Source organism: Pyrgilauda ruficollis, unplaced genomic scaffold (genome assembly GCF_017590135.1).
Source record: "Pyrgilauda ruficollis isolate IOZ18807 unplaced genomic scaffold, ASM1759013v1 scaffold35, whole genome shotgun sequence".
In the NCBI taxonomy this organism is placed as follows: domain Eukaryota; kingdom Metazoa; phylum Chordata; class Aves; order Passeriformes; family Passeridae; genus Pyrgilauda; species Pyrgilauda ruficollis.
In genome coordinates, this window is record NW_024524934.1 from 8,205,004 (window position 1) to 8,230,175 (window position 25,172).

A 25,172-nucleotide genomic window follows, 5' to 3' on the forward strand; every position below is an offset into this window, starting at 1 on the left:
GCCGCCGCCGCTTCCCAGGCTCCCGGTGCCTTTGCCCCGGCGGCGGATGGGGGCCAGCCCGCTGGCAGCTCGCTGTACTGCACCCCCCACGGACCCGCCGGCAGGACGGCGCTGCTGCAGCCCGCTCTCGCCGGAGGCGGAGGCCGCCCCCCGGTAATTTTGTGTTTTCCCCCCGTCCCCGAGGGGAGGGTGAAGGGGACGGGGGGGGATCCCGCCGCCGGCCGGACCCGGGGGGCGGGCGGGGTGCGGGGGGAGGGCAGGAAAGGCGGAGGCAGCGCTTTGTTGCAATAAACTTTCCTGCCTCCTTCCCAACCCCCGCTGCCGGGTCTTATTGAAAAGGCGAGGGGGAAAAGAAAAAAAAAGGGGAGGGGGGAAATAATAATCCCCCGCCACGTCCCGCCGCACGGGTGCAAAGAGCGAGCAGCCGGCGGCGGGGAAGGGCCCCGGGGCGGGGGGCCGGGCCGGGCCGTGCCCCGCCGGTGTCTCCGCTTCACCCCCGGAGCCGCCGGTGACGTCTGGCACACGTGCGCGGAGGCCGCGGCTGTGACTGGGAGCCGGGGCGGGCGGGGAGGGGGACGCCGCTTCCTCCTCCTCCTCCTCCTCCTCCCTCTGGCCTGGGACAGCCCGACCGCCGGCCGGCTGCCCCCCGGCCCCCGCCGCTCTCCGAAATGCCCCTGCAGCAGGTCAGTGACTGGTGGGGCGGCGGCGAGCACCAACCCTCCTCTCCCCCCGCTTTAGAATTTATACCCCCTCCTTAAAATTTACGCCCCCCCAAAAAAAAAAATCCGCCTCCCCCACTCGTGGGGTTTTCTTTGTCCTCGCCGATTTCGGGTGCGCGCTTGGCCCTCGTGGGCTCCGCCGAGTTGGAGAGTGGGGGAGGGCGCGGGGCATCCCCGCCGCGCGGGGGTCGTGGGCGTCGGGAGCGGCTCACCTGCCCCCCGGGCTCCGCGACCCCCGCCCCGCGGCGTGCGATTGCTGAACTCCTTCCCTGCTCTCGCCCCGGTGCGCCCCTGCCAGGGCGAAAGGGGGTTTAACACCCCTTCCCCCCGCCCCCTTTTCCCTGCATCTAGTCGGTGATGGTCCAGGTATGGGATGGTGCTGTAATTGTGAAATACTTCTGGGAGAGCTTTGGGGGCAGCTGGGAGGCCGGTGAGGATGGCGTGAACTGCCTCTTGTGTGGGTTTTTGCAGGTGTTGGTTGCTGATCTAGTAGTGGAAGTTTCAAGGCTCATCAAATACCTTCCAAAGCTTTTTAAAAAATTATTATTATTATTTTTTACTTTTAAAATAAGCGTCTTTCCTGTAAAAGAGAATTGATTTTTTTTTTAACGCTCTTAGTTATCTGCATATCCTAATAGCACTCACTGTCAAGCAGGCTACTTCAGGCCACTTTGTAAATATTTGGCTGTCCTATATGAAGGTTGATTCCTAGAAGGTGGTGGTAAGTGAATGCAAAGAGAAGCATGTGTTACATGATGATTCTGGGAAAAAAATTATACAGGCTTTTTTGGCTTTGTGGGAGGGATGGTGATGTCATAGGAACTCCTAAAATTTGTCATTAATGGGTCCTGTAAGACCTTCATGTATGATTTTAGTGCCTTTTTTTTTTTTTGTTGGTTTTTTTTTTTGTTTGTTTGGGTTTTTTTTTGGTCTCACTAATGGGAGAAACTCCTGTCCTTAAAAACCTGGGAAGGCTTATTTCCACCTTAAAAGTTTGGAAATGGGGAAAGTGATTTTGGCCTCTGCCTGCAAAGAAGTCCTCACACCAGTGATGAGTTTGCTGTATATCCTCAGCCCCCATATTGACTTTGGGGAGAGATGTGGGATGGAGGAGGAAGAGCATGGTCAGGCCAGCAGTATCTACAGCCGCTGGCTGGCACCCTCCCAGGGCGATAAGCCATCCATGGCACACACCAGGAAAGGGGCTGTGCATCCTGTTCTGCCCTGACAGCTGTGCTCATGCAAGTGCCTTTCTTGGAGCTGTGCTGGTTTGCCGCAGACCCATCTTTTGGGAAGTCAGGCTGAAGCACCCTAGTGCTCTGCCATGACTTTCTGCTCCCCAAACTGCTTGGCAGGGACACTATCCAGCCCTTTCTGGTCTATGGCTTCCAGGTAGCTTTCCTCAAAAGTCATGGAGGATTTTCTGGGGCTGGGAGGTGAGGATGTTCTGCCCTTTGTTCTGAGCAGAGTATTTTTGACTAGTATTTGGGACTGGTGAAAGGAATGAGAAAATGTTGGGTAGCTGAGGCAGTGAGTTTAGGCAAGTAGCCCCAATATAAATGTAGCTCTTGATTATTGAGTTGCAAGTAGTGGATGGAGTCCGAGACCCCCAGCTGAAAACAAGGCCCTGCTATGCAAAAGACTATAGAAGTAAGTCTAAAATTTGGCCAGCACACCTGTACTGATTAGGATTATGAAAATACTCTTGGCTTGCAGATGTATCTGCACTGGCAACTCACCCATCACTTCCAAATATAAACTATGGTATGACTGAAAAAGAGTCAGTACAGCAATGTATAGTTTAGGCTGTGCAGGGAGGTGTTCAACTACACGACCAAATGAAAAAGGTTCTTTGGCCCAAGTAAGCTGCTTCCCCTTGGGAATTTGGTAGTTATTTTACCTTGTGTATGTGTAACACTACTGGAAAAGCCTTGAAAAGTGGCCTAGTCCATAACAACAGGCCTCTCCAGCCTCACACCAAGGAGAATTCTTCCATGTCCCAGGCAAGTGTCTCCATACTGTCCAAAGCCAGTTCCTTGCTCCGTGGCAGCTCCTGTGGCTGAGGGTTGCTAACTGGGCCCTCCCTGGCTCTGGGAGGTTGTGACCCCGCCTGCCTGCCCTTTCAACTTGAGGGGCTTTTGCAGGATTCCTGGGGAGTTAATAGAAAGTGTTACCAGGTGGATCTGAACCCCTGCTATGACTTAAACACCTGCAGTAATGAAGAATTTAACCCTTGCAAAACAACCATCAGCTTGCACCCCTTGGGAGAGCCTGAACCTCTGGAGACAGGGTCAGTGCTGTGGCAAGGGGCCAGTGGTCCTGCATCCTCCCATGCTCTTCTGCACCCTGCTGGGGGCTGGTGCCTTTTCCCTTCTGGAATCTCAGGCTTTCCAGGATGGAAAATTAACCCTGACCTAAATAAATAAAGGTTTTCTGCTGGGCAAGCAGGTTGAACCAGCTAATGGCAGGTCTGGGAAGTGCCAGGGACCATCAAGAGAAAGTAGTGGCCAGGGATATGGCATAGGAGTTGTAACACCACACTGTTTTAGTGTCAGTGAGTTTGTGAATTGACTTGGTTCCTCATGAGAATGCAGGAGAAATTAATGGATGAGGTATCCCAAAAGCATTCTCACTGGTGTTGCTGTCTCACTTGGTGTGAGAAAGTCACTACCATTTGCACTACCCTGTACTGAGAAATGGGCTTGCTATAAAAGCAAGCTGCTCAAAATGTTTCTAATTCAAATAGTAGAGAATTTCTTACTGTCTTTGGGTTATAAAGATAAGCCTTTAAGAAGAGGGCCATTTTCTTAGCCATGAGAAAATGCTTAAATGGAGACACCACCCACATGTTAAGTCCTTTTTAAAAGGGGCTAAATCCTCTTAACAACAATATCTTTAGAGAACTCCTGTGGCCTTTAGATGACATGAGCTGTGGAGAGGCTAGTTCGGCATACTTCAGAAGGGGGCAGGAGGATTTACATTTCCAAGCTGAATACTTAGTACCTCTCTCATTTTTCTGGTGGTTTAGAAAGTACTTCTTCCTTCCTCCCTTCTCAGCAAGATGCAGCTGGAAAGGGAGAAAAATGGGGTAACGCACAATCTTTCTCCTAGGTGTCATGTAAAGGAGCAAGCCAAATAAGACATAAATAGTGAACAAGGATTTAAGGTATGGAAGAAGAACATGTAAGTCACATTAAGAAGCAGGCAGTTAATTTAGTAGCTTTTCTTTATTTTGCAGTAATGAAAAAGTTTGTATGTGAAGACACAGTTGTTTTCATATTCAGACCTGTTTCCTTTGCCTGATATTTTGTGTTAGTAGAAATGAATGTTAGTATGAGTCTGGGACCGTTGCTTTTTGACTAGCATTTAAGGGATTTCTTTGTTTCAAATCCCTCTCCTCCAGCATCACACTGTTTCTGAGCCCCAGGAGGTACCACATGGTCCTTCAGGTGCAGCTGTCTGAGGCGACTTCAAAGAAGTATAAATCGTGATTGCCCTAACCACGCTGACAAACATCTTGTGGAAAGTGGGCATCCTAATAAAACCCTGCAGGAATAGGCTGTAGCTTGCTGATGGCTCCACTATCCTCATGCAGAGTCCAGCTGTGCTGGTGTGGCTCCATCTGCACCAGAGCTCCTGAGTATGGTAGCACCACGATGATAAGGGCTTTTGGCAGGGTTCCATGAACAGCTGAGCTGCTCAAAGGCTTTACTGTTGCTGGAAGGAGTAGACTTGCTTGTCCCTCACTGTCTCCTCTATATCATCTCCTTTGCTCTGCCTATGGCCAGACAGGGTTCTTCCCCTACTGCTGTGCTGACAGGTTGGTTTTTTTTCCTGTTTTAACAAGGTAGAAGAGCTGGGTCTGAGCATTAGGTCTGGCAGGCATCTTGGGTCCGAGGTGGGGTGAGTGAGGAGGAAGGAGGGCAGGAACTTGCCCATGGAGCGGTGCAGAGGTGTTAAATTGTCCCAGCAAGCCTCCATTTTATCATGTTTGTCTTACTGTTCTTTCTGTGAGTGTATTTTCCTTGCACCACCAGTCTGCTTACCGAAATCTGGGCAGGGGTCACTTTGTCCTGTTTATTCTTCTGTGGAGGATGCTCCACCTGGTTGAGCAAATACAGGCATTTTGTTTCCCCTCATTTTATTCCAGGTGTATTGGTGCTGTTCTGTTAATTTTTCCTGTGTGCTTATCTGTGAGTATGTACAAGCATTTACAAGAAGAATAATCTTCGAATGCAGGAGCAGCTGTATATTTTGCAAGATGAAGAGTTCCCCCACTTCACTACTTCTCTGACTACTACTGTGGCAAGTGTTTCAGGAAAGAACACAGGGAGGGAGGCTTACACAGGAAAGCCCTTCATCCTTCAAGAGAGCACTTTCTTGGTCAGGGGTTACGGTGGGTTTTATAGCTTCCAGTGTCTGGTGTTTTTTGTGATCCCTGTTTGAATCTAGCTGTATTTCTTGCCTTAGGTAGCAACAAGTTCTGGCCATGATTTAGCTATTTTGTATGAAAGGAACAAACTATTTTCTTTGTTTCTTGCCTTGCTTTTTGGTTTTGGTTTTTTTTTTCAGTTTGAGCTTGCTGGCTATAGTCTTCTTGGGTGATCCTAGATATTGTGATAGGGAAAAATGATTTTCTGGTATATGTTTCTCTGCACAGTTTATGATAAATTATCTTAGTTCCTCAGATGTCTTCTCCATTCTGAGGAGTGTCAGACAATTAATTTCTCCTGAAATGAAAGCCATTAATGTGAAGCTAAAGGTGTCATTTTGTAAAGGAACCACATGGGTGTGAAAACAAGTGTGTCTTCTGTAATTGTGAGTTTTTACTTGTCAAACTTATGTGGACTGGCAGCTTTGAAAAATGTTTGGAACACATGGTAAACTCACTTTGCAGAGATCCTTTCAGACCCAGCTAGTTTCATGATGTCTTAACCTGGCCCTGGGGAGGGGAGTGGGAGGTGTGGGACAGAGGGGATGAGTAGACACAGCTGTTGTTCATTATGAGATGCAAAAATGAAAGTGAAGCAGCACCATTCCTCTTTGGAGCCCAGTCCTGTGCAGGCCAGTAGGCCTGGTGTGGTTGTGGGAGGGAAATTCAGCCCATCCCTCCTGGTCAGAGCACCAAGAATGAGGTTGGTGCATGTGAAATGAAATGAAGACAGGAGCTTTTCTTGGTAGCTTCAAGTATGATATCTTCAGGCTTCACTTCCAAAGGTGTTTGCTTGGCTGATGGCCATGGCTCTGGTGGCAGGGCTGGTCCTGCTGCTGGTGTGCAGGGGTGGGAAGGTGGCTCAGGCTTTAGTCCTCTTTTGTGCAGGAATTGCCTGCTAAGGAGGAGTTGGAGACTCTGACTTCAGTTCCAGTGGGTTTCTTGCACCAGTGGTGGTAACGAAGATCCAACCCGGCCCAGTGTGGGCTTCAGCAGATGGAAAGCTCTTAGAGTAACTAAATCTCCAGGTTTTATTGTGTCTGCAAATAATCCCATTTACAGCTGGCAGCCCTGAGTGTGTATATATAGAGGTAACTCTCATCCTTACAAATGACTAAGTTGGACTTTAGGCTTTTGTTTTAGCTGACAGAGTTAATCACTTCCTGCATTATTTTTCAAGACCAGGGTTGTGCACAAAACAGTAATTTTGGGAGAAGAAACTTCCATCATGTTCCCTGGGGGAAGTGGTGTGCAGTGGGAGGGAGGCTGCCCATGCCTCTGGGATGGGGCTGCTGCAGTGCTGGAGGTGCTGATGATGAGGTATTTGGATTCTGTTTCAATTTCAGTTCTGTTTGAAGATGGGCTTGGCAAAATTGCCCAATATATCACGTCTTTAAAAAGGAACCATTTGACTTCTGTTTTCCTCAAGTAAGTTGTCCAAAACCACACTTGGTAGTGCTATGCCTGGCATGGGTGTCTCTTGAAGTACTATGCTGTCTGCTTGGATGCTGCTGCTACTATTTTCTGGACCTAGTGGCATTCATGGAGTTCTTAATGCCTTGTGAGCTCAACATAGCCTGTGGTAAATATTTGCCTCTGCAAGCCCTGTAAAGGGAGAAGGCAGGAGCTTGACTAGGTGTTGATTAAGCCAGAGCTTAATGAAAATGGCCTCTGTTGTGTGGTAAGAGAGTACTACTTCATGGGTTTTAGCATCTCTTTTATACATACATGAATGCATAGCAAATGTGCTGGTAGCTGTTTGCAAACTGAGCCTGCCTAAGGTTAATGGTGTGTGTCACGAGTCTCCTGTCCCACTTTATGAATGTGGGCAGTTCCTGACCTGACCTGTGACAGTGTGAAAACTAACATGCTGACTCTGGCACTGCTGCACATGCATGCCCTGCAGCTCTCAGGTGTTTTGTGTCTAAGCTCTTTGGCCTAGAACTAAGCTAGGAAGGCAAGGTGGAGCATTAAAGATCACCTTCTCAGAATCAGCTGGCATCTCTTCTGTGAGTGTGCTAAGTTATGTCGGCAAATATGGCTTTTCTTTATTCCTGGCTCTTAAAGTAACACCAGTATTCCGTTGCATTGCTTTCTTTGAGTAGAAGACTTAATTTGATCACCTCCAGCTATTTTCAAGATTCTTCCAACTTGTATATGGCTTCATTTAGGTCCAGAAGTGTCCACTATATAAGGCTGGTGGCATATTCAGGTGCCTCACTTCAAGGGTCTAGAACCTGATTTTTTCAGAAGATGTGGGGTGTTTCCTGTGACGCACACTTGCAGTATTGCAGGTGTTGAGTCCTTGGTATCTGGAGCTTTATATAGACAAATCACTGTTAAAAGCAGAGGCTGCTATTATTTTGGCTTTCATTTCTTTATTTTTACAATTAAATATTACGATCCAGTCACATAGACCTTGCGAGCCACTAGATGTTTTGCAAAGATCTGTGAAAACCTTTAGAAAACATATAAAGAACTATTTTTGGTAAAAATAAGTTGTATTGGGCATCTGGACAAGAGATGTTTGCTTAGCCTTCATTGCTTCAGCTCCAGCATTCCTGCCCTGAGTTGTGGTATGTCTGCTGGTTATGTATGCATAGATTCTAAAAGTAATTTTCATTAATGAACTTCTTGAAAGACATTCTTGTCTTAACCATGCTGTTCTGGTTTGGGTTTCTTTGCTTGTTGTACAGCTGTTGGTTCAAAGGTTGTTGCATATTGCATAACTTAGTGCTAGAAGAGGGGGGCGGGTGAAGGAACTCATTGGCAAACTTCCTTCCTTGTTAATTAAGGTGACATTAAAGGTCTCTGGTTTAGGTCTCAATGGTGTACACCATGCATTGCAAGAGTATGATTCTTATATGTCATGTCAGGCTCACTGGTCCACTCTACTAGTTCTCTCTGAATATAACTTTGTCTTAATTTTGGTTCTATCCGTTAGTTATAAAATCATACTAAAATTAGAGTGCAGTAACAGATACTTTTTTTTCTTTGCAAGGCACTGAATATGCACTGTAAGATTTTATATTTTTTACACATTTTAAAGTACAGATGTAATTTTAGAGTGAAATACTTCTCCATGGGGTGAGTGTACTATGCTGTCTAAAAACTTAGTTTTCAAGTTTGCCTTTAAAATGTTTTTCAGAAACAAATTGACATGCAGACTTGTTTGCATCCCTCCTTCCTAGACCTTTGATTTAGGAGGTGTCATCTGGCAAATTTCAGGTTTGGAGGTAAAAACCTTATCTCTTGGCCCAGCAATTACATTGGTGCAGTCCACTGAGGTTGACAATGGGCTTCTGACTTTTCAGGTGCTACCCAAGAGTAAGCAGATATGTATGTAAAAACTGCAAAATGATGCACAGAGTGCATTCCATCTTGTACCCTGGGTGGAATGGTGGTGTGTGTGTGCCAGGTTGTCTACCATGGCTTAGGCTGGTTATTAGGAAAATGGTCTTCATCCAGAGGGCGGTTGGGCACTGGAACAGGCTCCCCAGGGCAGTGGCCAGAGCCCCAAGCCTGACAGAGTTCAAGAAGCCTTTGGACAATGTCAGGCACATAGTGTGATTATCAGGGCTGTCCTCTGTAGGGCCAGGAGTTGGACTCAGTGATCCTATGGGTCTGTTCCAGCTCGGGTTGTTCTATGATTATTAACGGGTAATGGTTTTAAACTAAAAGAATGTGGATTTAGACTAGATATAAGACAGTCTTTACAGCAGGGCTAATGAAACATTGGAACAGGTTGCTCAGACAGGTGATAGGTACCCATTCCTGGAAACATTCAAGGCTGGGTTAGATGGGGCTCTGAGCAACCTGATCCAGTTAGATGTCAGTGCTCATTGCAGGGGGGTTGGACTAGATGACCTTTAAAGATCTCTTTCAACCCAAGCTGTTCCATGATTCTATAGGAAAATGCATGCTCTAAGGAGCAGATCTGAAGGGTTTGCTGCATTCTCTGAGTGCTTCTGTAGTGGGAACTGGGCTTTCCTTCACCTTCTGCTTGGGTGTTTTTTAACATCTGCTGTCTTTAAAGTCATTTTCCTACCAGGGACATGAGAAATTGAATTATATGAAGTTATAATGTCTTGAGCGATGCTAGTAACCTAATAGTGCCTTCAGTACTTGTTTTCTTGTGCTGTTAATTCTGGAATTAAATGGCAATTACCATGTATATATGCTGGTGCTATTTTGCCTTGCCAGCGTTGTGTTTTTAGACAGCGTTGGTCCCACACATTGACAGTCAGTTTTTTGTCCCCATACAGTAAACTAGTTCACACTTTGTCTAATGTCTTCGCATAGCGGGAATTGATGTTGGTTGCAGCTCTCACAGAAGGCTTTTGTGTGGTGATATCTGAAGGCTGTCTTGTTGGAGCTTTTATCAAGGCTGTTGCAATGAGGCCATTATCTCCGCTCGTGGAAAACACAGATATTTGCAGAAATTTTTATAGCAATGCTTGGTAAGTGTCATGCTGGGACAGAGCGACAATGCTGGAGCAGGACAGAAATAATACCCGAGGTGGCAGCCATGCCGTGGCGGGGTGTTATCTGTCCTTGCAGACTTGGGGACAGGGTGGGAAGGGAACCTCACATGGGGCAGACGGAGGGTGGTGATCAGGGCTATCGCAGGCACTAATAATCCTGGCCGTCGGCTCAGCAGAATAGTTTCACTTTTCATGGTAAGAGTTTTATTGAGTGCCTCTAAGTAACCCAGCTCTGAATTGCTCTATAATGCTTCTGCACCTCTTCTGCACTGTATTTTTTGGGGTGGGTTGTTTTATTTTTTTTTGCTTTCAGCTGCGTGGTATCTGCGACCAAAAAGTGTCTCTGGGGAGTTATGTAAAACTGCAAGTCGGGTGAGAGGAAGCTGAAACTTCACAACCCGGCTGTAGTACCCTTAAGCACAAAATTCTTTCAGCCAGTAAAAAAGACAACTTACTACTTGAGGTGGGTGCAGGGAGGGCTTTAAAATTATAATAGCATTTTCACTGGCTTCTTTGTCTCTGCCGTGAGTATTTCACTGGGTTTATTCTTTCTTTCCCTCAGGAATTATGGGTTAGAAAAAGCTTTTTTTTTTTTTTTGCTTTTTTTTTTTTTTTTGTAAAATATAGTGTCCTGAAAGCATAAGCAAGTTGCTCATTTTCTTTCTCTGATTCTTAATCATAAGAGCTGCCTTGATGATTTTTCCCACCTCAAATTAGCAGTTTATTTATAACATGCTAATGTTCTGCATGCCCGTTGTTATTACTGTTCTGTCGTGCTGAGCTGAGAATTGTTCTCTCGAAAACTGACACTGCAAAGATGACATAAAAGAACATGAGAAATTGCCTGTGATAGAGAAACGTTCAGGTGGCTTTTGGTATGACTTTGATTCACGCTTTCTATAAAATCATTTACATTTCCTTCCTGATTTCTGTTGCTAGTTACATTCATGTTGCTTGGTTTTATTTTTGCCTACCAAAAATAAAGAAAATTGCAGACCGTTGGCTTTTGGCATCCTCGTTACCCTTTCCTTCCCACTGGCAAACTTCTCTGTGATTGTCTTCCACACAGTGTTACCAGCTGCCTTCTTGGATTGCAGGCAGGGGGATGAGGAACTTCAGGGGGTGTTTCCCCCTTCCTACAGGGTGCCTGTGGAAAGCCTCTTCCAGATCTAGCGGTTAGCAGCATCCTTCCCATTGGTCCTCCACTTCGGCTGCTCTGCAGAAAGACAGGGGAGCATTCAAGGCCCACACCGTGCAGTGTGGGGTGTCTTGTGCCTGGAAAAGCAAAGGGCAAAATAAAAACACATCCCATGAGTTTCTGTACTTGGAGCCATGTGTTTTGTAGGTGTTTACAAGAGAGATGGCAAAGAAAGATGCAAGATCATTTGGCAGCCTCCAGCGTTGTTATGACCTGTTCGTCTGTAAAGATGCTCTTCACGTTGCTGCTGGTCTTGGCGCACTGAAGTCCTTCCCTATTCTCATCTTGTTAGCATCATGTTTGCTGAATATGTGGGAAGTGAACGCAATAGTAGTGAGCAGGTTGTGTGCAGTTGGCTAGATATTAAACTTGGGTACAGCCTTCTGTGGGCAGAATTAAATTAGTAGTTACAAAGGAATTTCTTCGGTGGTATTTGTATTTTAGGGGGACAGAAACCCCTTTTGCTGTGAAAGGGAATGTGTAGGGAATTCCAGAGACTGGCATATTTAATTTAGAGGAGAAAAAAAAAGAGAGAGAAAAGGAGGCAAATCCCCCTTATTCAGAGCCATATGTTCAAGATACTATGCTTAGTGTGATTTATTTGCTTCAGAATTAGGGAAGAGGGTTGCTAGGAAAAGTAAGATGCATTCACTTTTTTCACCTAAAAGAATTTTATAAGGGTGATTACAATCTGCCTCCTTTCTCCCTCTTTCCTAGTCCTGGAGAATGATCAATTTAGTGATAAGTCAGAGCAAGCAAAAATGTGATTGTTCTCCTCTGCAATGCAGAGACTAAGATGGACTCCTTTCTCTAAGGCCAAAATCAGGTCTTTCTGTTTTGAAGTGAATCAAGAGTTACCATTGTGTTTTCAGTAAGAAATGACCTGAATTTCAGTCTTTTTCTTCCTTCTTTAAGATTTGTGAAATTTTGGGATGTTTTTGACTATCCTTTCACTCTTTTGATAGCCTCAATGCCAGTTTCAAACCACTTCCTTACTTCCTCCAAGGTGGGGAAGCAGCACCAGTTGTACTGGACAGGGATTGTATCTGTTCTAAGTACTTCATTTCAAGAGGAGAAATGTGGCTTTCCCAGCTGTTTAAAAAGCTCAGCTGCCTCAGCATGTGGAGAGCAGGTCCCAAACTCTGTTCAGCCAGCAGCAGAGAAGGGAGGAATTGCCTTCAGACCTTGCAGGGAGAAATCTTGAGGCATCTGTGAGGTGCTATAGTATATCTAGCTAAAAATACCAGATACTAGAGCTTGCCTTATTGACTTGTTGGATGGCAATACCTTGTTGAAGTGGAAAAAGCTGACAGATCTGGAACTTTGTGTAATGGTGTAATGGTGTAAGAGGGGTAGCATAAAGACCCCAGCAAACATATTTGCTCACCAGAGCTTCCCCAGCTTTCCCACTGAAAGTGCAAGTGTGGCATGCCTAGAAGATTTAGGAATTGCCTTCCTGCCTGTAATGGTCCCGGAAGGTTTGCTTTCCTCCTGAAAAGCTGATGTCAAATTCTTTGTCCAGATTTAGCCCAGTCTCTTTGGTTAGTGTTGATCAAATCATACAGAAATGTATTGTTCCTTCTGTTGCAGAGTGATGCTGAATGCCTTCTACAAGTACTTCACCTCTCCCTGAGAGATGATGCTTTTTGTCCTCATTGTTGCTCTGCCTCATCTTTGAGTGCCTCTCCATGGCTGCATGGGCATGAGCCCCAGCATTGAGCAGGTGCAGTGATCTTCCCAGGCAGAACCTTGAATTAGAAATATTGTCTCAATGGGAAGGTACATTTTAACTGGCTACATGCATCTCCTGTAGCGTGATGAAATGGCATCCGTGTTTTCACTAAGCATTTTTATCCAGAGTATTAATTTCAAGTTTAAATTTTTCAATTTTTAAGTTTTTTAAAGTTCACTATTAAGGTCTTTAATCTTAGATGGCAGGCCAGCGAGGTGGTTCAGGTAAAGAACCTTTTAGAGTTGCAATATGGAATTTTTTCACCCTAACAAGAGAAGGTGGCGGTTTGAGCACGTGCCAGTTTGCCTTTCCAGAGCTGTGATACAGCTGAACCACAGTGGAAATCTGGAACCATAACAACACTGCTTATAGGAAGTTTGACTCCCTGCATTTAACCACAAATGTGGTCAATGTTAGGAGAAGCAATAGCAGAGGGGAAGAAAGGTGGTAGTATTTGATTAGCTTGTTTCTCCTTGTTTTCTGTTGTGAGGGAAGAGCGATAATATTACTAACTGATGATTCCAGTTTCCTTGTTACACTTTGAGGATACTCTTTTAGGGTAGATATGATAAGACTTGCTTTCAGCATTTTAAGTAGTCACATGCTGTTAGGCAGTTGTGCTGCTTGGTAAACTGTGGGGTATTTCTGAAGACAGTAACATGGAGAAGAGGATTAAATACCGTGTCAAGATCTTTCAGGTGGTCACTAGCTTCATGCAGGGATTGAAATGCAAAGCGATTCAATCATGATGGGTTTCTGTGGGAGGTTATTGAGGGATAGAGGTCTTCCATTGGTCCTCACCATTGTGCCCTAGACCAACATGCTGTATTCATTCATTCAGTTCAGCAGCACGAGAATGGTTGTCTGTCTTGGGCACTAAAATACCCTGCTGTTTCCTATCTCCACGTTCTTGGAAATGAAATGTAATCCTCTCATAGGCAGAGTAGCCTTAATTGCCTCATGGGATAGGAAGGAAAGGATGATTTGGGAACCAGGTCTGTGCTATTAGAAGTGCTTCTCGTGACAGAGGGGATTTCCTGGAACCATGCTGGGAGACCCTTTGGGGATGTGGTTTCAGAGTCAACTTGCAGCCACAATCCAAATTGGTGCCGCCACAAATAGGGTCATGCTGCCCTCCCTCCCTCCCTGCTTTGGCGCCTGCCCTCGTACCTCTCTGTGTTTGTCAGACCGGGGACTGCTCCAGCTGAAAGCTAACACTGGCTGAGTGATTAGTTTTCAGCACAGGAGCTCCCTGGCCCAGCTGGCCGCAGGGTTAGGGTGGACGTGGCCGGCAGAGGCCCGGCCATGCCCTCTCCCCAGACACGGGACGCCTGCTTGGAGTGGCAGCAGACCAAGAGCCTTGCTGAGTGTGTGCCCTCAGCATCTCCTAAAGCCAGTGGAGTTGTGTGGAATGAAACCCTAACAGATGGCTGTGCAAAGAAATAGGCAGCTTTTGTGCCACTACTCTCTGCTTGGGTCCGAGGCGTGCAGCTGCCACAGCCTGGCCAGCAGTGCCCAAGGGCTGGAGGGAGCTCGCACACTCTCCCCATCTCCAGCTTTGAAGTGCTTGGGGGCAGTATAGCGGGTTTGTGAGCACATGGAGGAGAAACTATGGCTGAAAACATCCTCAGTTCATGAAGGAAAGCCTTATTTGCTTAAACTGGGAATCTGCTCAGTGCTGTTTGCACCATGCCTCATATCCTTGTTTTCCCGTCCCTGACCGAGGCTCCCAGGCTACGTGTAACTTAATTACAGTCTGATGGCTGGCACTGAAGTAGGTGAAGATAAAAATGTAATTTGTGCCTAGAAGTTATGTATGTTGTGAGCTTGCAATACTGGAGGCCTTCTCGGCAATCACTGCTGTCAGGGTATACCTCCAGAGGAAAGACTGCCTGTGCTGCTCTGGCAGGTACAGTCTGACAGGTACAGCTCTAAAGGGCTTTAATGTGACCGATTGTTAATAGGTGAAAGTAAAGGAGTTGTGGTCTTGCATGAAAGATCACAGAGACCTTGGAGATAGCAGCTGGGATGGCTTTTGCATTCAGCAGCTGCAGCCGAGGGTCTTGTGTTGTGTAGCTCATGAAGGTGGGAAGGCTCATAGGGCTTCTGGTCAGATGGGTGGTAATGAATACCAGTCACATGCAAAGTTGGCCGAGGAAGGTTGAGTTTCATCACTGCACTCATAGAAAGTCTCCTTTCTGCCCCTCGAATGGTGAGGTGGGGCCAGCCTGCGTGGCAGAGAGAGCATCCAGGGCCCTGCTTATTCCATGCTACAGCAGAATTCTGCCTTTGTGACCAGAATATATTGCTGAATTTCAGCTTTGGCTTAAAAGAAGGCGTATCATTGTTATTGTAAGTAAACCTACACTACAAACTCAGCTAGTGCAGAGCTAACTCTGGAGACAGCCTGTAATTCACGGGGCTGTGAAATAAGAGTTTCACTTTAATCTGTTGTCTGTTTTCAAACATAACTATTTTGTTATTGATTACTTGTGGAAAAGGTCTGGTGTGTTTATCTCTCAATCTTTACACATGCTGCCCACTGCCAGTAGCCTCAGTTCTCCCCCCAGCAGCTGCCAAAATTTCCATCTTTCTCCCAATTTCTTTAGCACCACTGTGCATTGAGACGCTTGCAGGATAGCAATATGTGAAAGCTGTGTAGCATTCCTGTTTGTCTTGGAAGTCGATGTTTTACACAAGGAGTGCTGTAACTCTGCCATATTTACTTTCTTGTATTTAATTCAATAAAATGTATTTACCTGAAGTGGACACGAAATTTCCAGTTTGTGGTGGAAAGCGTAGGACCAGGCTGCAGAACTCATTCCAAGTCAGGACAGAGTGTGTGAGGGCTCCTTGCCAGTGCAAAGTGTGGGAGGAAATTCGGGAGTAAGACTACTCTTGCTGCTATCATCAGCAGGCGCCTGTTGAAAGGGTAGGAGTTATGGATGTCAAGGCAAGACAACAGGTTTTTGTTTTTTCTTGAATTTTAGACTTCCAAGACAAACCGATGACTGGTAAAGTGGGTTTCGTCCAAGACTGTCTTTGCTTTAGCTTGGATAAGAACTTGCAGTCTCAGATAGTGAGATATAGTCAAGTTTTCTGGGCTAATCTTAGCTTTACAGTTTGATTATAGTTTGGAATTAGGGTTAGGAAAACAATTAGTGTAGAAAATGAGGGTTTCTATGGGAATCTATCTATGCTTAAGGATTTTTAGCAATCTAGCAAGCCTACAGGCTGGTGGGAGCTTCCCACGGCTGCCTCAAGTTACCTTTTCTCCTGCTTCTAAGAGAACAAGGCTGTCCTCCTTCTTATCCATATATTGTTGAGAGAGGGCATAGTCTACAGGCTATTTTTATTCCTATTCCTTTCCATAATTATATGTAGCTTTTATAAATCTGTCTAGATGGAAAGCTCTCGTGTACTTTTGAAGGACTTATTTGATCTAAATTTAAGGATGTCTCATGTCCAGTTGTGAAACTTGCTATTTTAGTTCACCCTACCTACAGCTTTTACTAAAACAAGAGGAAAAGGATGAAGAGGGGAGACTGAAAAGTGTGTGTGAGAGGAGGGAAAGATGACTCATAAGTGGGACTGCATTTGAAAATGAAAAGGATCAAGGTGTACTGATCATAAGAGAAAGTTAGGGCTTCTGTGAAGAAGGCACAATTAAACCATGTGGTCATTTATCTTCTGAACAGATTAAGGTATGTTTGGGGAGGAATCCATGGGCCTGAATTGAGTAGACAGATTTCTTCTCTCTTCAAAGTTATTTAAAGAAAGGAATTTTTAGTACAGGCTTTAATAGGTGATATTTTAGTGCTAGATTCCACTGGAAGACTTCCCCAGACTTCTGGAAAATCCCATTTAGCTGTCCATTGCCTATGGGATAGTTCTAATAGCTGCATGGTTATACAGCAGGAGAGGTAGCAGAAATGGAAAGAGGGGGAAGGCCACAGTACAAGGAGCCACAGTACAATTTTAGGCTACAATCAATGGAAATTAAAGCTCATTAATAGATGCACAAATTTCTGCTTTCAATCCAGGTGTTGTCTCTTTTATCCTGCTGCTAACGTTCTGCTCTTCCAGCCTTGTGCCAGCGCCTGTAAAGCTTCCAGAATACTTGGGATGGCCCATAGTCTTGAAATAAACCTTTCTGTAGGGTTTAAGTAGTGTGCAATTATGAGGATGGACTTCTTCTGGATACAGCACTGCAGAGAGCGCCTGTGGTGTTTCCAAAAGGGTTTACCAGCAGTATCCCACAGCCAGCTCTTCCTACCTTCACTTTTCTTCTCCTGCTGAAGGCTAGAAGTTAACAAAGGTACAGCTGTCTGGCATGTGAATGAGGCTGATAGAAAATGCATTTAAGTTGGTAAAGCATTTTGATTAACAAAAGCAACTGTCAATATGAAATAGGTTTTAAAAATTGGCTAAGTGGAAGGAAAAGGGTCCTTTTGATTGATTCCAGTGAGTATTTTCACTAATCTCAATACTATGGAGTGCTTTCATCGTTGTTGCAGAAGTAAACAAAAAAACTGTTACTGATAGTAATTGCCAGCAGAATAGGAGATGATAATGGAGCTCTCACAGCTTGCTCTGTAGGCACATTCAGACACACTGTGTCTTTAGTACGGCGAAAGGCGAAGTTGTATGCCAGAGCACAGGGAATGCAAACCATGCCTTATGAAAGGGGGCCTGTATCCTGGAAAGCAGCACTTCTGAGAAGTCTGTAGTGGAAAAGCAACTGCACGCCAGCTTCCAGCACAATGCTGAGAGGCCATGGCACTGAGGGTTGCATCCTGGCATGTACCAAAAATGGGCAAGAGTGGGGATGCTTTTACCTCAGTCAACAGTTTTGGTGTAACTGATACCTAAAGTAACATAATGTGATTCAGTGCTAGTATTTGTAAGGGAAAGATCTTGAAATTAGAAGATGCTGTTAAACATGGCAGCATGAATTATTTGAGGTCTGAAGAAAATGCCCTTCAGTGCAACTTAAGCAATATTTTACTTATGAAATTAATATTAAGGAGTGACTTGACTGGTAGGAGATAGAGAATTGGGGGTGGTAGTTGATACAGCTGATGGCTGCAGTGCTGTCCAGAGGGACTTTGACAGGCTGGAGGAAGGGCTGACGGGAACCTCATGAAGTTCAGCAAAAGGAAGTGCAAAGTCCTGCCTCTACAGAAGAATAATTCCAGGTACCATCATGGGCTGGGGCAAATCTGCTGTAAAGAGCTCTGCAGAGTGAGAAGATCCTTTCCCTTTGCTCAACTCTGGTGAGACACAGCTGACATGCTGGGTCTGGTTTTGGGCTCCCCATTATGAGAGGACATGGACATACTGGAGCAGGTCCAGTGAGGGGCTATGAAGGTGGTTAAAGACTCAGAGCATCTCATATAGAAGATGAGGCTGACAGAGCTGGGACTGTTGAGTCTGGAGGTGTTTAAACGCATGATGGGAGAGAGTGAAGAAAATTAAGCCAGGCTATGCTCACTGGTGGCCAGAGACAGGATAAAAGACAATGGGCAAAAATTGTAATGAAGAAAGTCCATTTAAACCGAAGATTATACAGCAGTTGTTTGATGGAACGGGTCCCTTAGGTTGTGGAGTTGCATTCACTAGCCATATTAAAAACCCAACTGAATACAGCCCTGAGCATCCTGTTCTAGTTGCATTCTCTTTGGGCAGTGGCAGGTGGACTAGATGATCTGCAGAGGTGCTTTCCCACCTCAGCCACTCCCTGAGATTATTGTTGAACTTGAGCACATGGAGAATTAATATTGAAAGCTTAAACAATGCAAACTCAAAGTGGAAATCAGATTTTTTTTAAGTGAGGGGAAAATAATGAGTTTATGCCTTCCAGTTTTGGCACAATGACTGTGTTGCTGTAATTTCTCTGTAGAGTTATGCTCTGTAATTTCGACTCTGAACAGCCTTGAAGTTAGCAAATCCTTCTACTTGCTTTTTGGTAGGAGCAACTGTGTTTATGGTACTTCCTGACAGGTGCTTGTTCATTTCATTTTCATAACAAAGATTCTAAAATTGCATTCTTATCCTTGGCTACAATAGCACGGCAACTAGGGTCTGTGATACGTAGGAGGTGATATTAGAAAGTCAGATTTTTTTCTTTCATCAAAGTGTAGATTAGAGACAAAAATGCAAATTCACTTCATTTTAATATTTGAGACTTCGGAGTGCTACTGTTTTTTCTGGAGAAGTCATCTCAAGGTGTTTAGTTTAGGAAATACATTGTAAAGAAGGCAAAGTAGAAGGGACAGATTGTGTCTGGTGTGGGTCAGTTTTCACAGAGGTTAAAGTCCTTGTTTGACTCTATGACCGAAGATTTTCTGCTTCACGAAAGCCAGAAGGGATACTTTTTGAAAATATCATATATAATCTGAGAAAGCAACTTGAATGTCTTTTCCCCTAGAAATTCATTACCTGTGAGTCCCTGGAAAACCATCTGTTTTGGTTGTTGTCTTGTAAATTAGGCTGTCACATCAGTTGTTTTAGATTGTCCTGTTCATGACAGAATTTTCCTAAATGTGAAAAAGAAAATTATTTAGTCTACCAACCCTCATTCACTTAAGGCCTGCTGCCATCTTGTCTTCTTTTTATTCCCTCTCTGTCAATGGGAATAAGTAAAGCTTCCTGTTTGAAATCAGTTTGTTGTCATTTTGCCAGCACCCTCAGGTTGTTCTGCTCCATGGTGTGGCTGATGGATTGATAAAACACTGCCAAGGTAGAATGTGCATCACTGTGAAAGCTCAGTGGATTAGTCGTTCTTGGTGACATTACACAGCATTTAAAACATCAGGAACTTGGCTATCTCTGTGCCATTTCAGCCATGTGAACTGTTGCCAGACTGACCTGTGCAATAAAAGTAGATGCAGCAGCTGCCTACCTTGATGTGAGGAGGGAGGAAGTCATCAGTTTCTAGAGTTTCACCAGGCTAGGTGAAAACCAAGTTTAGTTTGTAGTCAAAGAAATGAAGAGAGGCCTTCTGGTGGCATCAGCAGCTCCAGATCTAGGGTGGAGGAGGCTGTCGGCCATAACTGGGGTCTTTAGGGTCCAGCTCTCTGTGATTATTGCCCTTGCTCTCTTCTTATAATCTTTTGTCTATTTCTGTGGCTTTCTTCTAATCTGGAGCCTCCTTTCTGACTGCTTTTGGGAATAGCTGCTTTTGGATATGTAAACCATGTTTTCCTGTTTCTTGGGCACTTGTTATTTATTTTTGTTACTCTGAGGTTTGGTATGTGGAAGAGGTTATTGTATTAACTTCATTAAGGTTATGTAAGGATTTTTTTTTGTATATAATGCTGGTAATTTAATTTTAGAAATTATTCTTAATTAACTTGAGAATTATAAATTGATCTCTTATGCAAAGTCAGCATTATGGTTACTTGTAGGTGCAAGGATAACTTATCAGGGTTAATCTGTTTGAACAATGTTGAGACTCCCTTAAAGTGAGCTAACACTCACAATTTACATAATGTACAGAACTATCCCGTATTACAGTAAATGCTGAGGACCCCACGTTATTTCTCATTTTCTGATTCTGTAAATGCAAATCATTGCATGTTGCCTGGGTCTTGTGAATGTTTTTTGTCAACTTTCACAGTGACCTTTGGAAACTAGATAATATTTTTATCACCCTAAATGGATTCAAAGTCCATTTATTACTTTTGGGGAATCCTGCTGTATGCTTTTATACTTGGGTGGAACTAGGTTAAGAAAGTACTTCAGAATAAAAGGTTTTGCTACTTAAGATCTGACTTCTCATTACTAATTACATTAATTGAAAAAGTAGATCAATGCAAGAGCTATTGTACCTCAGGTAGGGAATTAAAAATACGGAGTCTGGATTGGTGTTGACCTTTTTTAAGGACGGTTTCACCTGCTTTGGTGATATGAATACCCAAAACTATACCTCATGTGCACCTGAGTTTTTAAAACTTGTTACCTTCTAGTTTGCAGCTCTCTATATCCTGAGTGTTTACATATGTATCCTTAGGATCATTAATTTTTGAAAGAATGTACAAGTTTGTTGGTTCCCTGTGAATCATCTCTCTGTGAGCCAAGTGATGCAGTCCCATGGCACTGCTCTGATATGACTTGGTATGGGTATTTTGTATGAAATACAGAAAGGTTTGGGGTGCCAGGGTGGGACATCCTGAACTGCAGACACGTGTAGACACTTGCACTCCAGAAATTTCATTTGTGAAATTCCACAGTCATCCTCTCTTGTAGGTATCCTGTATCCAAGGAAAACAAAGCTCAAGATGCTGTGGCTTAGGCAGGCAGTTTAGTGAGTGAACTTCGTAAAGCAAGCCCAATCTTGCACCATTACAGAGCACCTACCCTGCGATAGCACTGGTGTGGCTTTGTAAGTGCTCCTCTTTCTCCTCACTTTTCGCTTCATATGTATGCAATCTTATTAATTACATCCTCCTAGAGAGGTTTATCGCTATATTCTGTACATTTTGTAAGTGAGGAATAACAACTTTTCCTGATTCCTATGACAATATATGTGCTCGGGATGCTGCTACTAGTTTTTTGCCTGTTTATCTAATGCTCCATGGCATTTACTGGAATTTCCTACCAGGAAGTTCATCCTATTATATTCTCCAGCTCTCAATGTCCTTCCTCCCCCAATCTCAGGGCTTGTTTGTTTAATAGACAATTTGGCATACAACTGACAGTGTTCAAAATTTTTCTTTTCTAAGTAGCTGTGCTAATTTCCACACATAGAGTAGAAGTCACTCAGTGAAACAAATCCAATTGCAATCTTATTTTGAAGTTAATGATGTTTAAAATAAAAAATAATCCTTAAATACAAAAGAAAAAATATCTCTAGGTGTTTTGAGACTGATTTGCTTTGCAATGGTTTTTCTTTGGGATCAACCATAAAGTTATAGGAAAGATTTCTTTCCCTTGGTCTGGTTCAACTTTAGCCTTGCTATTCAGGAGGCTGAAAGTCTCCTGAAGGGGCTGAAACATTGCCAGCAACTCTGAAGCCACACTGAGATGTTGTGCCCTGTCATATACCATGTGAATTGAACTATCACTTCCTTATTTGGCTTACTTTGATCTCAGTGGGTAGCATAAAAAGTGGACTCGTGTTGATGGAACTGTTACATATAAATGCAATACAAAGAAATTACACCAAAAAGTCTCTTACATGGCTGGTCTGCTGTCACATCCTGTCCCCTCTCTGTGTCCCATTGTGTTCCCCCCACCCCAGCTGCTTACCATGAGTTTGCAAGTTCAGCATCAGGCCTGTTCTGTGACAGTCTTGTTTTCTTCAAAGGGTGTGCATGGTGAGAAATCACTGATGTGAACCACAACTGAAAATCCCCGAGCTCTGCTCTGGAGGCAGCAGCCTTGCTGAGGTGGTGTCTTTGGGAATGGGGTGAGCAAATGGGCTGGTGGCTTTGACAGCAGTTTGTAGGATGGCATTAGAGCCTGCTACTGACAGGTCCGGCCTTACCACGAAGGCCCAGACCATGCTTCCCTGGGAATGGGAGTGAAAGGATCCTGCTGCATCCAGACACACCCCCAAAAATCCATGGTCAGGATTCCGCACCCCAGATGCTTGTTAGTCTGGCCATGCTCCTGCATGCAAGCGCTGGGTTTTTGTCATTACATTTTCTGGAAGTTTTGTCTCCACAGCTTCCACCTTAACCAAGCAGGTGCAGCTCAGCCCCTGGCAGCTGTTGGCATCAGGGGCTTGCATGGAGATGTTTCAGGACTGCCCAGAGACACTGGCACTCCTCACCTTGGGAGTTCAGCAGTTGAGATGAAAACTGGGTGCAGCTTCCTGAAAAGAACTTTTCGTATTTCAACATGAAGCGGTAACTGGAGCTTGCAGCCTTAGTGCAGTGCAAAGCCATTGCTTCCAGTAAGAAGTAATTGTTTCGTATTTGGTGGAAAAATTGCAATAAGAAAGATCTCAGATGATTCATTTCCTATGCAGCATAGGTGTAATTCTCTTGGTTTGAGGCCAGAAACGTGGCTTATGCTTTGGTTTACGTCTTGCACAACCGTTGTAATGTCCTTCCTCTTTTAGTGCAAAGAAAATATGAAGCAGGAAAACAAGATAAGCTGCATGTTTTGCCACTGGCTGCTATTCTGAGTGCAAGTCTGGTGGGCTGTGGGGCTGATCCCGTGGCATTCCAGTAGGCCTATGAGCCTAAAATGGACTGATGTCAAACAGGGTTGTCCACTTACCTTGGTGTCAGAATTATGTTAGCATTGGTGAATATGAGATAATCTGACCAGAGGGCAGGCCAGGTCACATGAGATATCAGGATAAAAATTAAAGGTAATTAGTACATTAAGATTATAATCCTGCTTCAGTAAAAATGACCTGCTGTGCAGGTGTAGGGAGAAACCACCATTTTTCATTGCTACATTTCAGTACTTTCTTGATTTGGTTTGGGCCATTGTATTTCATTTGAAAGCAGTTGAAAATGTTCTGCTCAGCCAGGCTGGAGATGAGAGTGTGACGTGCCTCATTGGGGTGGCATTGATGCTCAGCACCGCTAACACGGCAGCGCTGAGCATGCCTGAAAGCTGATGTATTCCTTTCTGTGGGTGTTAGAGATGTCTTTGTGGGATGTTCTGCAGCAACAACTGGGAGGCACTCATGGCACTTGCATTGCTTCTTCCTGCACATTCATCCTGAGGAGGGAGAGCCACCGCTCAGTTCTTCTGGCTTGGGTCCCACTTTCGAACAAGAATTTGCTGCTGAAAGTTGATCACCCACATTTTACCTTTTGGAGCTAAATAAAAGTTGTATGGTTTCATCTATAAGTGCTTACAGTTCATTACTTCCTTGACTCTTGAATACTTCTGAGGGAATCATGAAAATGGAAAATGGATAGAAATAGGATGGTTTAATGTGGCCTTGAAAGAAACTTCACCAGAGTAACATATCAGCCTTCAACCCTCAGTGTCAAATACCTAATGGGGAGGGGATACATATGATCAGAATGTCACTTAATTTGGTAATTGTGGCGTGCCTGTTACTGAATTATAAAGCAAATTAAGACATATAAAAGGGATTTTCTTTTAATATCATCTACATTAAAAACAAGCAATTTGACTGTAGCTGAATTAATAATATTCATATAAGATCTAGAGAAGAATTTCCCTCAGTCAAAATTATAATAAGCTGAAAAAGAAGGTAATAGCTTAGGAAACAGAAATTGCTGTAAAAGAAAGTACTTTTTGGTCCTTTTTATATGCAATTGCTGTTTTATAAGAAGACAGTTTTGGGCTTTTGTGTTGGATTAGAATGATCAGGATGATTTCTGTAAACTGTTTTCATTTGCTTTAAAACGATTCTTTAAATTTTACTTTAAATACAAGCTGCTTGTCCTGATGAATAAGTAGGTAGTATTTCAGATTCCTGAAATTATTTATTTCAGCCTTGTGTTGGTTTTACAATGTATTCAGTTTTCAAGGCACTATTTTTATATATCTTTTTGTGTTCTTTTACTTCAGTCTTATGAATGGCTATGAGTAAAACAGAATTTTGAGGTCATGTTTTCATTAGAAGTGCCATTCCTGGTCTTGTTCCTCTTGTTGTTCTGTATGGAACTGCCTGCTTTCTGTAGGGAAGTAATACTTTTGGAAGACTTGAGAGGACTTACAGAACTTTCCTTTTAAGGACATGCTTTGATGTATTTTATGTGCAAATAGTTTAATTCTCATTTATTGCTTTATTTTCTTATTCTTTCCACTAACCTCTTAAATGTTTTGTACTGTCAGAGTTAACTACTGAAACCAAGGGTAGTATGGTACAAATTACTGGTATCTGTATGTAGACCACTGGGGTAAATATTTCTTCATGGAAGATGGAAATCCCTCTCCCTTCCAGGAGTTTGAACTGCAAATTTATTTCTGTTGAGAAATGAGGCAGTGGTATGAAATGAGTTGTCAGTAGGAGTTTGAAGGCAGGAACTCTGAAGCTCCTCTTGCATCTTTTTGCTGACCTGGGGTGTTACTTTGTTTGTGAGCTGACCAGCAGAGCTGAGCCCATTCCTTACTGAGAGCTCCTCTGCTTTCCTCTCTGCGCCTCTCCCTATTTTCCAGTCTTCCCGAATGTTTGCCATGCCCTCAGCTGGGTGCAGCCCTCTGGCAGACACTCACGGCTCTCCACATACCAGGGTTTGTTCATTTGAGTGTGTTCTAAATGCTCAGCCTGTATCCCTTCATTCATTGGAGACATTTCCTTATGTGTATGAATATTTCTCTGCATTCACCCCAAGGTGTCTTTTTTCCTTTGCTTCCTCTCCTGTATTCCTTCCTCATCAAGCTTCAGTTTAATTTATCCTTTCATGTAATATATTTGCTTTCTTCTCTGCAGCTCCTGACCTCTGGAACAGCTTTCTAGAATTCATGCCTCCAGAACCTCAGCTTTTAAATTGTATTTTTAAGTAACTGCTTAATTTAGAAAATGTGGAAGAAAGCCTGTGTGTGTGAAAATGTGTGGGGATTGGTAGCGAACCTATGCTGTGGCTTCCTTGCTGCAGTCACAATTTATCTGTGCTCGCTGGAAAGGCTTGCATCCCCTCCCCAGTAATATCAGCCTTGTGGTGAC

General features: G+C 44.1%; 1 protein-coding gene across 4 annotated transcripts in view; it reads left to right on the top strand.

The window, feature by feature from the left end:
* Positions 1-631: 631 nt before the first annotated feature.
* The window catches only part of E2F3 (E2F transcription factor 3), a 41,113-nt gene continuing 16,572 nt past the window's right edge, over positions 632-25,172 (top strand). For 2 of the 4 annotated variants that reach the window (XM_041475502.1, XM_041475503.1), the window contains exons 1-2: positions 9,778-9,830; positions 12,424-12,556. In XM_041475502.1, coding sequence (XP_041331436.1) covers positions 12,530-12,556 — 27 coding nt within the window. In that variant the 5' untranslated portion in view covers positions 9,778-9,830; positions 12,424-12,529. Of the gene's footprint in view, positions 684-9,759; positions 9,831-12,423; positions 12,557-25,172 lie in introns of those variants that run through there. The other 2 variants (XM_041475504.1, XM_041475505.1) reach the window with 2 other exon arrangements.